Source organism: Carcharodon carcharias, chromosome 7 (assembly GCF_017639515.1).
Source record: "Carcharodon carcharias isolate sCarCar2 chromosome 7, sCarCar2.pri, whole genome shotgun sequence".
Lineage (NCBI taxonomy): Eukaryota > Metazoa > Chordata > Chondrichthyes > Lamniformes > Lamnidae > Carcharodon > Carcharodon carcharias.
Window position 1 is genome coordinate 127,906,513 of NC_054473.1, and position 15,402 is coordinate 127,921,914.

General features: G+C 49.3%; 1 protein-coding gene across 2 annotated transcripts in view; it reads right to left on the minus strand.

Moving 5' to 3' along the window:
- Positions 1-1,220: 1,220 nt before the first annotated feature.
- Positions 1,221-15,402, minus strand: part of LOC121279653 (tubulin polymerization-promoting protein family member 3-like) — a 43,160-nt gene continuing 28,978 nt past the window's right edge. The window contains exons 1-4 of one of the 2 annotated variants that reach the window (XM_041190862.1): positions 5,899-5,959; positions 5,189-5,396; positions 3,530-3,683; positions 1,221-1,646 (exon numbers count right to left, since the gene is read on the minus strand). In XM_041190862.1, the coding sequence (XP_041046796.1) occupies positions 1,455-1,646; positions 3,530-3,683; positions 5,189-5,382 (540 nt within the window). In that variant the 5' untranslated portion in view covers positions 5,383-5,396; positions 5,899-5,959 and the 3' untranslated portion in view covers positions 1,221-1,454. Of the gene's footprint in view, positions 1,647-3,529; positions 3,684-5,188; positions 5,397-5,898; positions 5,960-15,402 lie in introns of those variants that run through there. The other variant, XM_041190863.1, reaches the window with a different exon arrangement.

The following is a 15,402-nucleotide window of genomic DNA, read 5'->3' on the forward strand; positions in this document are numbered from 1 at the left end:
CACTCACCCTCACACCCCTACAAACCAACACACACACACCCACTCAAGCAGTCAGTGAGTGAGCACCCTGAGACTGGGAGTGAGCTAGCCACATACACCTTCTCACAGTATAATGGTCATCTTTATTAATGACTCATTTTTTTAAAAATTATCAATTTATTGCTTTGACTTATTTTTCTCAGCAAGTTGTTTCCTTTCTTCATACCTCAACATAAAAAAATCAGATTTATTGTTGATCCAAACCTTATCTTTCCGAAATTTGCTCATTGGCCCCTTGAGTGTAAAAAACTGAAATGTGGCCCCTCCCCCCAAGCGAAAAGATTGGACAAGTCCGATATACATTATTTTGCCTGTTTTGGTACCCAATGATGTCTCATTATTTGTTTTGAACCTGAAGGAAAAGGATTGGAGGCATATAGGCATAAGGTGAGTGAATGGCACTATTTGTTCCTGTGGAGGGTAAACAGCAACATGTAGGGAATTAGCCGAATGTTGTGTTTCAATGTTTTTCCGCGGGACTTTTGTATTGAGGAATTTTTTAAAGTACAGAGTAGAATCATTTCCTGGAACAAGCTGCGCCAAAACTGACCTCAACATTGTTGTACTGGAGGGAAAAATTGAAATGCAAAACACAACAGCTGCTTCAGCATGAACACTGCAAATTGATCAAGCGTTAAACCTACTTTTTGTTCATAAACAATAAAAATTAATTACAGCAAAAAATAGGTAAGAATCTGATTACATCATTACTAAATTTTGCAACATACCAAAAGCTCTAGTAATAATTATCTTTAACAAATGCCTCTGACGTGCACAGAGAACACACACAATACAAAACTCCTCATTAAAGCCAGTGCTTGCAATGTCACAGGCCATGAATGAAGTTTTATGTGATAATGAGCTCCTGCCATGTCAAGAGGAGACTGCATCAGAAATTTTACCTTGTGATCTTATTCTTCTCATTCTATTCTTCTGGGCTAATTAAGACCTGTGCCATCTGAGGATGATGTTAAGGCAGCTGTTTTGTAAGGATTATGTTTAAAATTAGAAATATTATGTTCATACAATGTAAATAGTATGTAATGCTGCTTCCAATATCATAAGGTGCTTTATTACTGACTTATATACAGTGTAATGAATGCTCTTATGGCTTATTTACTTCAGTGCTATACTTCTGCTTGTATTAAACCCATCTGTGTGTCTATTTTAAAACAAAGGCGTTAACCTATTTATTTTAAATTTAATAGCATCTACACAAAAAATATGGTGATAGCATCTACACAAATAATTAGTATATGGTAGGAAAATATATATTTTTATGTTAAAGTAATTATTCTGAAATTAAAATTTTAGGTTGTTAAGATGGATGACTTAATTCATATTTATATGCCTTCAGTAGAATAACCCAAAAGTTACCCTTTGCTTACAACCAACCAAAGAAGCACTTTTTGACATTATTTCTCTTTTGCTTTCTCACTGTAACTCCCAGCACCTTTGTAAGCTCCCACATAGCCGGTATTTTCTGTTGTATCTTCTCGACCAACCTTCCCTTTGCCTTTGCCACCTCGATCAAAGCGTTCTTTATGGGATCCTGTATATTTAGCTGTGTCCGTTAGTCTGTCAACAGCACCAGCCTTTGTTATTTTCTAGGAAGGAAATATTATTTCATTATAAGACAGAAAGGTGCAGTTGATCCATGTGGCTATTTCCGACTGCAAGTCAGGCTCCAGACATGCAGTCTCGCCACTGAGTTAAGTGATACATACAGACAACCCATTCATCTGCCAAATACAATATATATTTATATTGTTGGAGAAAAGTCAAAGAATAAGATGCACAACCCTGCAAAAACTGCTATGAAAAGATGTAATAAACCTGTTTCATCGAATCAGATGATTCATGTGGACAAACGAGATAAGGAACGATTGCCATGGCTTCAATGCTTTCATTTATTCATTTGAGGGATCTGGACTTAGCAGAGGTGGTTAGTATTTCTTGCCTGTCCTGATCACCCTTGAGAAGGCGGTGGTGAGCAGCCTTCTTAAACTGCTGTAGTCCCACAGTGCTAATGATTTGTTGGGGAGGGAGTTCCAGCATTTTAACCAGGCAGCATTGAAGAAACAGCATTGCATTTCCAAGTCAGGGTACTGAGAGACTTGGAGGGGAACTTGGAGATGAGACGTTCCCATGCATCTATTATCCTTGTGCTCCTAACCGGTAGAGGTTGCAGGTTTAGGAAGTACTGTTGAAGAAGCTTTGGTGAGATGCTGCAGTGCATCTTGTTGATGTAACACGCTGCAGCCACGGTATGCCTGTGGTGGAGTGAATGAAGATTTAAGGTGGTGGGATGCCACTTAAGCATGCTGCTTTGTTCTGGATTAGTGCTGAGCTTATTGAGTGATGTGGGTGCAATATAATAGGAGTTCCTAAGGGAAGTATGTCAATTTTACTAAAGGTTGATGTCCCCTGCTGTGTAGCGATCATTGTCCTTTGTGAATAGGTGATACTTCATTGGTACAGAAATCAATACCCTGTAAGGTTTAATCTTTCCATTCATTTCAGCATCAAAATTATTTATAATCGAGTGTCTCTCATTCTGAGTTATGTATTTAATACCAGGAACACTAACTAAAAAAAAACACAAAAGAACACCACAGATAACTTTCTAAAAATGAATCTGGGCTTTGTATTAAATCATATTGAAGTGAGTAATTATCTTGAAAAGGGAAGCTTTTTCCTGCACCTTTCAGTTTAAAAAATTTTTGTCCTAAGTCGCTGGGAGTGTGAACTGATAACAGAGTGGCAAGGACAGTCGGGTACCTGAGACCTTTGTGAATGATGAGACAAGCAGTGTATCTCCTATCAATGAGACTTTAGAGATTGAGAAAGAAACAAGGGAACACTGGAGGAGGTGAATTAGAGTGGGTGAATTCAATGTCAACCATTGTTACTTCAGTTATACTCAAGCAAAAATTACCTCCAGATATGGCAAAACAAAATATAACTCTCCTTTAGAGATATACTAACAACAAAAGGGTGAAGGGATTTGTGATTTTCTGTGGCATGCTCTACCCAGTGCAGTGCTGCTAATGGTGATTTTGATAGTTATTAACATCTGTGGTTGTTTTATTTAATAGTCTGTATATGATGTAGCAAATGCAAGCCTTCCAGTTATTTAATGAGTGACGGGGCAGAGTACTCTAGAAAAATGCAGACTCTAGTAAGATTTGATTGAGGTGTTTAAGATAATGAAGGGATCAAGAATGTGTTTGTATAGATAAATTATTTCTAGCAGCTAGACTGTAAACAATCAAGGATCATGCCTATAAGTTACTCAAGATAGAACAAGGTTGTATATTGGTAGAGTCTTTTCCAGTGGACCTTTTCCTGTCCTATCATTTTTGCATGTTGGTACAGTCCCAACCCTCACCAACAATGCCCTGTGCCTGATAACCGTGTGGTGTATGAAAACGGTCCAAGTATGTCCAAGCTCTTATCCTTGCCAGTGAATCTATGCTGATTCACTCACCGTTATGCCAACATTTGCCGGATCTTTTCCTGCAATCAGCTTGTAGGCTGCCTCAATCGCTTCCTCCTTACTTCTGCCTTTGAATCTTTTCGGAGCAAGCTCTGCCAAAGCATTCTTAAACTCTTCAAATGTGATTACTCGAGCTGTCTTGGCTCTGTGCACAAATGTAATTAGAATGCTTTGTTTCTGATGAAATAATAGTTACAGTGAATTCTAAAGCTATCCAACAGCTACAAAGTTGAATTACAAACAGAAGAATTTCATGTTTAAATTACTGCTGAATTGCAACAGGAATAAAACGTTAAGGAATGTGGCTGTGTTTAGCTTTCTGATCTATAATTTCCTATACTTGCATGAAACCTCACTAATAAAGAAATTAACATTTTTACACATAATGTTCTTCACTTAAGACACTTATGGTATGCCATTGTATAACTAATTATTACTGAAAATCATATCCATAAAGTCTAAAGGATTTTAATTTAATTTTTACATGAACTAATTTCTGAATTTGGTTGGGAAAAGACCAATGTCTTTGAACTGTGCTTTCTCTCTAGATCCATTTATTTGGCTTGTGTGTTCAGCCATTGTTACTTCAGTAATACTTGAGCAAAGTGAGATGACAGTGATAATTGCTGCTTTCTAATCGCCTAAGGGCCCATTTCCATGTGGCATTCTTCCTGCCTGGCAGGAAGTTCACCTGATTTGAACTCATGATAGGTTTAAGATAGAGGCTGTTTCAAAATTACAGCAATGTCCTTAATGAACTACTATACGAATAGGTTATTGTAGCACTCTGTAAAAGAAAATTGGATTTACTTTTATATTAAACTGAGACTACAGATTAAATAAGGATAATGCATTGCAGCCATAGTGCACCGTGGGGTGGGGAACTGTGTGGAACCACTCGGGCTGTGTACTTGATATTTACAATATGCATTCCATGACGAGTATTGCAATTATATTGAGGCACCTCAGAGTGGAATACGCTGCATAGAGAAAAGTTGAATGTTATTGCACTATAATATTCAATCTGAAATGTTTTGGAATGTACTTTGGTTTTTAAAACTTGCAGATTCAAAGAATCTGAACAAAAAATTGGAAATGTTGAAATGCATAGATCAGTCATTGCCTCAAAGAGGAAGACAGATTAAGAGTCAGATTGTTCATCAGATAGCAATCTGGGAAGCTATATTTCATCTGAATGTATTAACTAACAGCATTTAGTGCCCAATCTGCATTTAGCCAAAAGGCAAAGATGCCATTTGAATTTGTTACTAAGTCTGCATAGCATTCACTGATACATGATGTGAGAGAGAAAGAAAAGCAGTTGTTGAACAGTGGGCAGTTCTTTGGGGCTGAGTTCACTGAATGTTGGATTGAAATAACTCACAGCATTTACTTAGACTCTTAAAAGCTGAAAAGAGATGTGACAGAATGCCCAATGGACCCTTAGTCCATATGTTTGAACTAAATAGAAGTAGAGGTTTCAAAATTGAAAGGAAAGTGTTTTGTCCCATTCGTACTCCACCACAATTTTAGCTATATCAACCATGAAGTTTACTTTCATTTTCTGGACCTTGAATAATGACTTGATGCCAAATTATTCAATACAGGCTGTGCAATGTTTTTATGTTAAAATAAGTATCTTGTACCTACTTCACTTTTGAAAAGACAATGTCCACATCAGTTGAGGTGACTGCTTTGCCATCAATGATTTTACAGTCTTTGCATAGCTTGGCCCAGTTTTTCCCCGTCATTTCATTACCAGTCGCTTTGGTGTCTCCATAAGCTGCAAACTTTTTAAATGACTCCTGTAGAGTTTCCATGTTAACTGAACCTCCTTCTGCCATCTTCCAGATTGTAGCTGAATAATTGAAACGTAAACAAAAAGGGTAACCTACTGGCAAGTAGGTTTTGGGGTCAGTACCCACTAAGATTTAAAAATATGAATTGCCCTCTTTTCAACTACAAATCTAGGCCGGGTTTTTCTGACCCCGCCGTGGCGGGACGACCAAAAGTCTACGGAATCTCGATGAGACAGGACGATCCCGGCAAAATCCCGCCGCAGTCTGAATTTTAATTAAGTTCCTGCCAGAATGCCAAAAACTTATAAGTTTGCTCTGCTGTCCAATTAGTTGCATAATCAGCCCTGAGCTGCCTGTAGTAGGGAAATGAAGATCAACATTTTTGACCATCAAAGTGATATAGAAGGGATCCCGGTTAAAGGTGTGGGAGAAGATTTCCTCCATGCACTGTTTCAATGGATTGCTGAGTTCATTCAACGTAAAATGCAAAGGAAATCTCCTTCCAATAAAGTTATATTTGTTTTATTTCTTTTTATGAACAAATACAAACAAAATACTTGCTTTTCGTGACCACCGGACATCTCGCAGTGCTTTACAGCCAATGGAGTGCTTCAGGAAGTGTAGTTACTGTTCTAACGTAGGAAGCGTAGCTGCCAATATGTGCACAACAAACTCCACTATAATAGCAATGTGAAAATGACCAGTTAATCTATTTTTGTGATGTTGATCAAAAGATAACTATTGGCCATGACTATTGGGATAACTCCCCTACTTTTCTTTGGAAATAGTGCCATAGATCCACACGAGCAGGCATATAGGACCTTAGATTCACACTTATTGAAAGATAGCACCTACAACTTTGCAGCACTCCCTCACCATCTTTGTTTTTTTGTACTAAAGCCCTGAAGTTGGACTTGAACCTGAACCTTGTGACTCAGAGGGCAAGAGTGCTACCAACTGAGCCATAGTGAACAGAATAAGCAATTGTCACTCCTAATGAACAATACTCAATGGGTCTAATGGTGCCACTAAATTGGAAATTTCCAACTTGTATCAGTTCAATTAATTCTGTCATTCCAATGAGCTTAGATAGTACAACACTGTTCAAGGCTTGGCCTAAATAGCCAAGTGGTTATGGTACTGGGTTTGTAACCCGCAGATCAAGAGTTCAAATCTCACAATGGCAAACTATGAAACAATGTAACTTCATCTGAAACAGATGGAAACAGGTTTACTCAAAAAAAGAGTATCAAGAGTTCCAATCTCACAATGGCAAACTGTGGAACAATGTAACTTCATCTGAAACAGATGGAAATGGGTTTGTACTCGAAAGAGTTACTATCTCTACAGCCACTCAAAAGAGTATCAAGAGTTCAAATCTCACAATGGCAAAACTATCAAGAGTTCAAATCTCACAATGGCAAACTATGAAACAATGTAACTTCATCTGAAACAGATGGAAACAGGTTTACTCAAAAAGAGTATCAAGAGTTCAAATCTCACAATGGCAAACTATGAAACAATGTAACTTCATCAAGAGTTCATTTTAGAGCTTGGCCTAAATAGCCAAGTGGTTATGGTACTGGGTTTGTAACCCCCAGATCAAGAGTTCACTTTCCTAACGATCTCGTGGAGGTAATTGTGGATTCAGTTGGTTTCCTGGTACTGAGGAGAGAAGGTGTGTGGTGTTGGTGTTGCTGCTCCTCAGTGTTTCAACTGTTTCTGCTGCTGCCTTTGGGGTTGTTGCTTCTGCTGTGTGCTGCTGCTGCTCCTGCACTTGAGGGTGTTTGCTGCTGCTGCTGCCCCTGCACTTGAGGGTGTTTGCTGCTGCTGCTGGACCTGCACTTGAGGGTGTTTGCTGCTGCTGCTGGACCTGCCCGTGTGGAGCAAAAGGAGAGAGGGAGAGAAGAGAACAGCTTCTGTTGCTACAGGACAGGAAGGCCAGGAGGCCAGGACTGTGTCTGAAAACAACATCCTAGGTGGGTGTCCAACATTATTGTTTGTGTAAGGTGAGGGCAATAAAGGACTGTGTTTTGTAGGGGGAGGAAAGAAGACTGCAGGAAGGTTTGGGGAAGGAAGAGAGGGGGGTGTGTGGTTAAAACCACCATTCTGCTACCCCCCCTGCCCCACCCAGCCCTTTCCCAGTAAGGCCAGCGGTGGCTGGTGAAGACATCGCCTCCCCCTGCAGGAAGATCATCACACCCCACCCAACATCCACCTTTCACTGGAGACACCCACCTGGACTCTTCCCTTTTCCCTCCTGTGCCTCCCTGTCCTTCACTCCTCTCCCTCCTCTCCTCTCCTGTACAAAAGGGGGAGGTTATTACTACCTCCCTCCCTAGGGAGGAACATTGTATATTTAATAAAAAAAAAAATATATATATTAAAAAATATATATAATTTAAAAAAAAAAATGGCCAATCCTTCCCAGGGTGGGCGTGGCTCTGGCCTTAAAGCCAGTTCAACATCTCCTGTGGCCGGGCCCTCGAGGGCTAATGTGGAGGCGGCTTTGTCACCGGTGGCAGGGCCTACAAAAAAGACTTATGCGGGGGTGGTTGCTTCTGCAGCTCCTGCTGCTCCCGCTGCCCTGTCGCCATTCCGTCTCCTCACCAGGGCCCTCGGGGTAAAATGCTACGCTCACCCTGAGATGACTATTGAGGCCTGCGTTAAGGCTATGGCTGGGGTTGTCGGCCCCTCAGCCATTGTCGCGGCCTCAAAGATGTATGGGAGGGCCATCTTTTTCTTGAGGTCCGAGCGGGCGGTGCGACTCGCCCTGCAGAAGGGGCTCACTGTGGGCGGGACTTTTCTGGCGGTGGATCCCCTTGAGGCCACCGCCCAGAAGATTGTTATTTCAAATGTCCCGCCCTTTATACCATGTGGGCTCCTCCTCCCCCACCTTAATAAGCTGGGGGAGGTCAGGTCGGGGGTTGCACCAGTCCCGCTCGGCCTCAAAGACTCGGCCCTCCGCCACGTGTACTCCTTCCGGCGCCAAGTTTTCGTCCGCTTGGCCCAGGAGGAGTGCCTGGAGGGGGCCTTCTCAGTTAATTTTGAGGGGACCGCCTATCGGGTCTTCTGGACCGCGGAGGGTGTGCGGTGCCATGCCTGTAAGGAGGTGGGGCACGTAAGAAAGAACTGCCCCGCCTCCAAGGCCACGAGCCCCACCCAAGCGGCCGCGGCTGGCACCGCCCCTCCTCCCCCCGCCACCACTCCATCTCCCTCCCCGCAAGGGGAAGCGACCCCGGCAGCAGCTGCCATCTCGGCTGCCGGTGAGGCGGGGGGAGAGCCCCCGCGCCGTAAGAAGGCGCGGAGGAAGACCCGAAATTTGGAGGCGGCCCCTGAAACGCCCCAAATCCCCCAAACACCTGCAAGCACCGGCTCGGGGGAAAAGACAACATCCGGCCCCGGCGTCGTGTCCGCGTGTGCTCCCGGGCCCGTGGGTGCTAAGGCGCCGAGTGCTGGGCCCGGCGTCGTCCCTGCGCGTGCTCCCGGGGCCGGCGGGGAAGGGACGCGGGACCCCGAGCCGGGGTATCTAACACCCAAAACCCAGAGGGTGGAGTGTCCGGGAGGGCTGGACAAGGAGGAGGGGGCCTCGGAAATGGAGGTCTCCCTAGCCCCCAGCCTGACCCGGAAGAGACGTCACGCTTCGGAGGAGGAGGTGGGTGATGCCCAAACTGAAGAAGTTGGGTGTGTCCCTTCCCCCGATGAAGAGGTGGTGGCGTCTCCGCCAAGTAAAATCTCGCCCTGTCCTCTGGGGGAACTCAAAACCCCTGCACCGACTCCCACCACTATTACCCCTGTCAACCTGCTGCAGTCCCCTGTACAGGGCCCCTCGGGGGTCACTGAAGGCACCTCCCTTGAGGTGGTGCCCGACTCAGAGACCCTCGATACCCCCGAGGTACCTTCTGGCTCATCGGGGGACTGTAACTTGCAAAATTTAAAAAATGTCAACGGGTCATTGGGTGGCGGCGAAAAGGAAGGCCTTCCCGCTCCCTCCCAAACCTTCGCACCGGGCGTCCTAGTTTTAGGTCAGGAGCTTGTCCTGAGCTCCCCGGACGACCCGGTGCCGGGAGGAGAGCGGGCATCAGAACTGCCGCTGCCCTCTGACCCAAAACGTTTAGAGGAGACCAGAGAGGACCCCTCTGGCCTTGATCCTGGGGGTGGGATCGAGGTACAGGTGGGGCCAGCTGGCAGCTCCGAATCAGCCCCCGTACTCAATGCGGGGGAGGGGTCGGAAGCTGGAGGCGACGACCTGGAGGAGGACGGGGTGTCCGTGGTGAGCGCTGGAGATTACGCTGAGTCGCTCTCAAGCGAGGCGGTGGATCCCCTGGTGCCCTCCACTGACTCCCCCCTCATCCCCCCAAGGGAACTCCGGGACTTTTTGGCGAGTCATCGCGGTCGCCGAGACAGGGTTCAGTTGGCCTTGGACCGGTGGCATTCTTTTCCGCTGGTGTTCTGGTCCACTCGCGAGGCTCTCAAGTCTCCTGAGTTGGATAGGAACGCGCGGCGGAGGGTCCAAACGTTTCTCGCTGGGCTCCTGAAGGAGAGGAAGGACTAAAAAGTCCTCTTCTTCTTTTTAATGACTTAAGGTGAAGATTTGATGTACCTTTGACAATGAAGACGACTATAGCCAGCCTCAACATCCGCGGCAGCAGGGCCGCACAGCGCAGGTTCCAGAACTTCTCGGTCCTCAGGGACGGGAAGTACGCGTTGTGCTTCCTGCAAGAAACCCATACCGTTCCGGGAGACGAAGCCACGTGGCTCCTGGAGTGGCGAGGGGGGGTCTACATGAGTCACCTAGCCTCCAATTCTGGCGGGGTGGCTATCTTGTTGGCCCCGCATTTTCAGCCGGAGATCTTGGGGGTCAAGGAGCCAGTGCCAGGCCGGTTGCTGCACCTGACTGTGCGTCTGGGGGGGGCGGTGCTTCACTTTGTGAATGTGTACGCTCCCCTGGGCACGCAGCAGCAAGCGAGCTTCTTTGAAGAAGTGTCCACTCATCTCGGCTCCATCGACGCTGGCGAGTGCATCGTCCTCGGGGGGGATTTCAATTGCACCCTCGGGGTCCGGGACCGTCACGGTACCCCGCACTGCACGCGAGGTGTGAGTAAGTTGCGGGACCTGGTCAGGTCCTTCGACTTAGTGGACGTCTGGCGAAATCTCCATCCTGACTCCAGCGTGTTCACCTTTGTGTCACCTGGAGTCGGAGCGTCCAGACTCGACCGCCTTTACGTTTCGAAGGCGTACGTGTCCTGCGTTCCGGCTGCTTCTATACAGCAGGTTCCGTGCACGGACCACCGTCTGGTGTGGGCGGAGCTCACTTCGTTCTGCGCTCGGACGGGGTCCGCGTACTGGCATTTTAATAACCTGTTGTTGGAAGACCAGCGGTTCCTGGACTCGTTCCGTCGCTTCTGGGCCGGCTGGAGAAGGAAGCGGGGAGGCTTCCCCTCCTTGAGGCTATGGTGGGACGTGGGCAAGACTCACGTCCGAGTTTTCTGTCAAGAGTACGCGAAGGGGTCGACAAAGAGACGCAAATCCAGGGTCGAGGAGTTGGAGAAGGAGGTGCTCGACCTGGAGGCACGTCTCCGTCAGCCCGACGCGGACCCGGCCCTGCGGTCGGTGTACGATGAGAAGAAGGGCGCGCTGCGGGACCTGCAACTGGTCGGGTCTCGGGGCGCGTTCGTGAGGTCGCGGATCTGTTTCCTTAAGGAGATGGACCGTGGCTCTCCCTTCTTCTACTCACTGGAAAAAAGGCACGGGGTCCGTAAGCAGCTCTTTACGCTGCTGGCCGACGACGGATCACTTGTCTCGGATCCGGAGGGCATCAGGGCCATTGCCCGAGATTACTACACTGCCCTTTTCTCTCCGGATCCGTCCAGTGAGGAAGCTTGCAGAGTTTTGTGGGAGGACCTGCCGCAGGTCGGCCCGGAGTGCGCCGGAAAGCTCGACTCCCCTATAAGTCTGGGGGAGCTGACCGGCGCACTCGACGGTCTTTCTAGGGGCAAAACCCCGGGACTAGACGGGCTGACCGTGGAGTTCTTCAGGGCGTTCTGGGACGTCTTGGGGAGCGACTTCGCGGGGGTCCTGGGGGAGAGCATTGCTACCGGGGAGATGCCCCTTTCGTGGCGCAGGGCCGTGATTGCCCTGCTGCCGAAGAAGGGGGATCTCCGCCTTCTTAAAAACTGGCGCCCGGTCTCCCTCCTCAGCACGGACTACAAAATCTTTGCCCGAGCCATGTCTTCTCGGCTCGGCACCGTGCTGGACCACATGATCCACCCTGACCAGTCCTACACCGTCCCGGACCGAACCATTTATGATAACATCCATCTGGTCCGGGACATCATCCACCATTCCCAGAGGGCTGGTCTGTCGAGCGCCTTCCTGTCTCTCGATCAGGAGAAGGCGTTCGACAGGGTGGATCACGAATACTTACTCGGAACTCTGCGAGCTTTCGGGTTCGGGACGCATTTTGTCGCCCGGATCCGACTTCTGTACACTGCCGCGGAGTGTCTAGTGAAGGTTAACGGGTCCCTGACGGCGCCCCTTCGCTTTGGGAGAGGGGTACGTCAGGGCTGCCCCCTGTCTGGCCAGTTGTATTCTATTTGCGTGGAGCCTTTCCTGCGCCTCTTGCGGAGGAGGTTGTCGGGATTGGTTCTGCGCGGGCCGGGCATCGGGGTGGTCCTTTCGGCTTACGCCGATGACGTGCTCCTTATGTTTAGTGACCCGGCTGACCTGCGGAGGATGCGCGAGTGCCAGGAGGTCTACTCTGCCGCTTCTTCTGCCAGGATCAACTGGGGTAAGTGTTCTGGACTCCTGGTCGGTCAGTGGCAGATGGATCCCCTACCCGAGGAGCTCAGGCCTTTCACCTGGAGCAGGACCAGCCTCCTCTACCTGGGGGTCCATCTCTGCCCCGCTGAGGAATCCTGGCCGGCAAACTGGCAGGAACTGGAGACGAAAGTCACCGCTCGCCTGCGGCGCTGGACAGGACTGCTCCGAGTGCTATCTTACCGGGGTCGAGTTCTGGTCATAAACCAGCTGATCGCCGCCATGTTGTGGTATCGGCTGGTCACTTTGACCCCTCCCCCGGACTTTGTCACAAGAATCCAGAGATTGTTAGTCGACTTCTTCTGGGACAAAAGATTGCACTGGGTCGCTGCCGAGGTTCTGAGTCTCCCGCTTAGGGAGGGTGGTCAGGCGCTAGTGTGCCTACGCACACAGGTGGCGACTTTCCGCCTTCAGACCCTGCAGCGATACCTCTACGTTGAGCCTCCTCCTAGATGGTGTGCCCTGATGACGTATTTCTTCCGTCAGGTGCACGGCCTGAATTATGACGTGCAGCTCCTGTTTATAGAACAGCTGGGCCTCGGTGGCTCCTTGCAGGCGTTGCCCGTCTTTTACCAGGACCTGATCAAAGTCTGGAAAGTGGTCGCCTCGCGACGCAGCTCTCCCCCGTCAGGAGTAGCGGCTATCGTCAGAGAGCCGCTGCTCAGGAATCTGCCCCTCCGTCCTTTTCAGTGGTTGGCGGAGAGGAGGGCTGTGGCCGCAGGGGTGACCAGGATCGGGGACGTGCTGGGTGGCGGAGGACTGGGCTGGATGCTCCCGCAGGAGTTGGCGCGACGCGCGTCTGTGAGTGTCCAGGTCGCAGCCGATGCCATCCAAGACCTGAGAACGGTCGTGCTCGGACCCGACGTTATTTTGGGTCTTGAGGTGGCCCAGGTGCGCGGTGGTCTTCCGTCTGAGCGTTCCCCTGTTCGGACGGAATTCCACATTGGCCCCAAGCCCCGAACCCTCCCTCGGGTGCTGGTGCCCCGCAATATGAGCCGCCTCGGGGACATGCCCTCTGTGCCTTTTGGCACGGCAAAGAGGAGCTTTTTGTACGGACTGCTGCTGCACACCTTCCATTTTCTCGCCCTTGTCCGTCGACCGGACACGCCCTGGCGTGCCTTGTTGCCGTCCGGCGGCGGAAGCCCCCGATGGGAGGCCCTCTACGGAGGTGTCCTCCCCCTTTCTATCGGAGACCTGGGTTGGAGGGTGTTGCATGCAGCAGTCCCTTATAATAAGAGGATGCATTGGTTCGCGGACTCTCAGGACACGTGCCCTTTTTGCGGTCTTGTGGAGTCCGTGGACCATGTATACATAGGGTGTTGTAGGCTGCACTCCCTTTTTAGTTATTTGAAAAACCTTTTATTGATGTTTTGTTTGCACTTCAGCCCCACGCTCCTGATCTATGGGCACCCGGTGCGGAAGGGGGTCGGGAAGGAGGAGGACCTCCTCGTGAACCTGCTCCTGGGCCTGGCCAAGTTGGCCATTAACAGGTCCAGGCAGCGGGCGATCGACGGGGGAGTCCCGCCCGATTGTTTGTCCCTCTTCCGCGGCTACGTTCGCTGCCGGATGTCCCTGGAGAAGGAGCACGCGGTGTCTGCTGGCACTCTCGAGGCCTTCCGTGCTCGGTGGGCACCGCGGGGACTGGGGTGTTTTGTTGACCCCTTTAATCACATTTTGATTTAAAGTTTGTAAGTTTCCTTTAAACTTTGTTCTTGGTTTTACAGCTGACCTGAATTAGGGGCTGTGCCTGATTTATCCCAATTTTGTTGATTTGGTTTTCATTTAAAAGATTATCAAGAGTTCACTTTCCTAACGATCTCGTGGAGGTAATTGTGGATTCAGTTGGTTTCCTGGTACTGAGGAGAGAAGGTGTGTGGTGTTGGTGTTGCTGCTCCTCAGTGTTTCAACTGTTTCTGCTGCTGCCTTTGGGGTTGTTGCTTCTGCTGTGTGCTGCTGCTGCTCCTGCACTTGAGGGTGTTTGCTGCTGCTGCTGCCCCTGCACTTGAGGGTGTTTGCTGCTGCTGCTGGACCTGCACTTGAGGGTGTTTGCTGCTGCTGCTGGACCTGCCCGTGTGGAGCAAAAGGAGAGAGAGGGAGAGAAGAAGAACAGCTTCTGTTGCTACAGGACAGGAAGGCCAGGAGGCCAGGACTGTGTCTGAAAACAACATCCTAGGTGGGTGTCCAACATTATTGTTTGTGTAAGGTGAGGGCAATAAAGGACTGTGTTTTGTAGGGGGAGGAAAGAAGACTGCAGGAAGGTTTGGGGAAGGAAGAGAGGGGGGTGTGTGGTTAAAACCACCATTCTGCTACCCCCCCCGCCCCACCCAGCCCTTTCCCAGTAAGGCCAGCGGTGGCTGGTGAAGACATCGCCTCCCCCTGCAAGAAGATCATCACACCCCACCCAACATCCACCTTTCACTGGAGACACCCACCTGGACTCTTCCCTTTTCCCTCCTGTGCCTCCCTGTCCTTCACTCCTCTCCCTCCTCTCCTCTCCTGTACAAAAGGGGGAGGTTATTACTACCTCCCTCCCTAGGGAGGAACATTGTATATTTAATAAAAAAAAAATATATATATTAAAAAATATATATAATTTAAAAAAAAAAAATGGCCAATCCTTCCCAGGGTGGGCGTGGCTCTGGCCTTAAAGCCAGTTCAACATCTCCTGTGGCCGGGCCCTCGAGGGCTAATGTGGAGGCGGCTTTGTCACCGGTGGCAGGGCCTACAAAAAAGACTTATGCGGGGGTGGTTGCTTCTGCAGCTCCTGCTGCTCCCGCTGCCCTGTCGCCATTCCGTCTCCTCACCAGGGCCCTCGGGGTAAAATGCTACGCTCACCCTGAGATGACTATTGAGGCCTGCGTTAAGGCTATGGCTGGGGTTGTCGGCCCCTCAGCCATTGTCGCGGCCTCAAAGATGTATGGGAGGGCCATCTTTTTCTTGAGGTCCGAGCGGGCGGTGCGGCTCGCCCTGCAGAAGGGGCTCACTGTGGGCGGGACTTTTCTGGCGGTGGATCCCCTTGAGGCCACCGCCCAGAAGATTGTTATTTCAAATGTCCCGCCCTTTATACCATGTGGGCTCCTCCTCCCCCACCTTAATAAGCTGGGGGAGGTCAGGTCGGGGGTTGCACCAGTCCCGCTCGGCCTCAAAGACTCGGCCCTCCGCCACGTGTACTCCTTCCGGCGCCAAGTTTTCGTCCGCTTGGCCCGGGAGGAGTGCCTGGAGGGGGCCTTCTCAGTTAATTTTGAG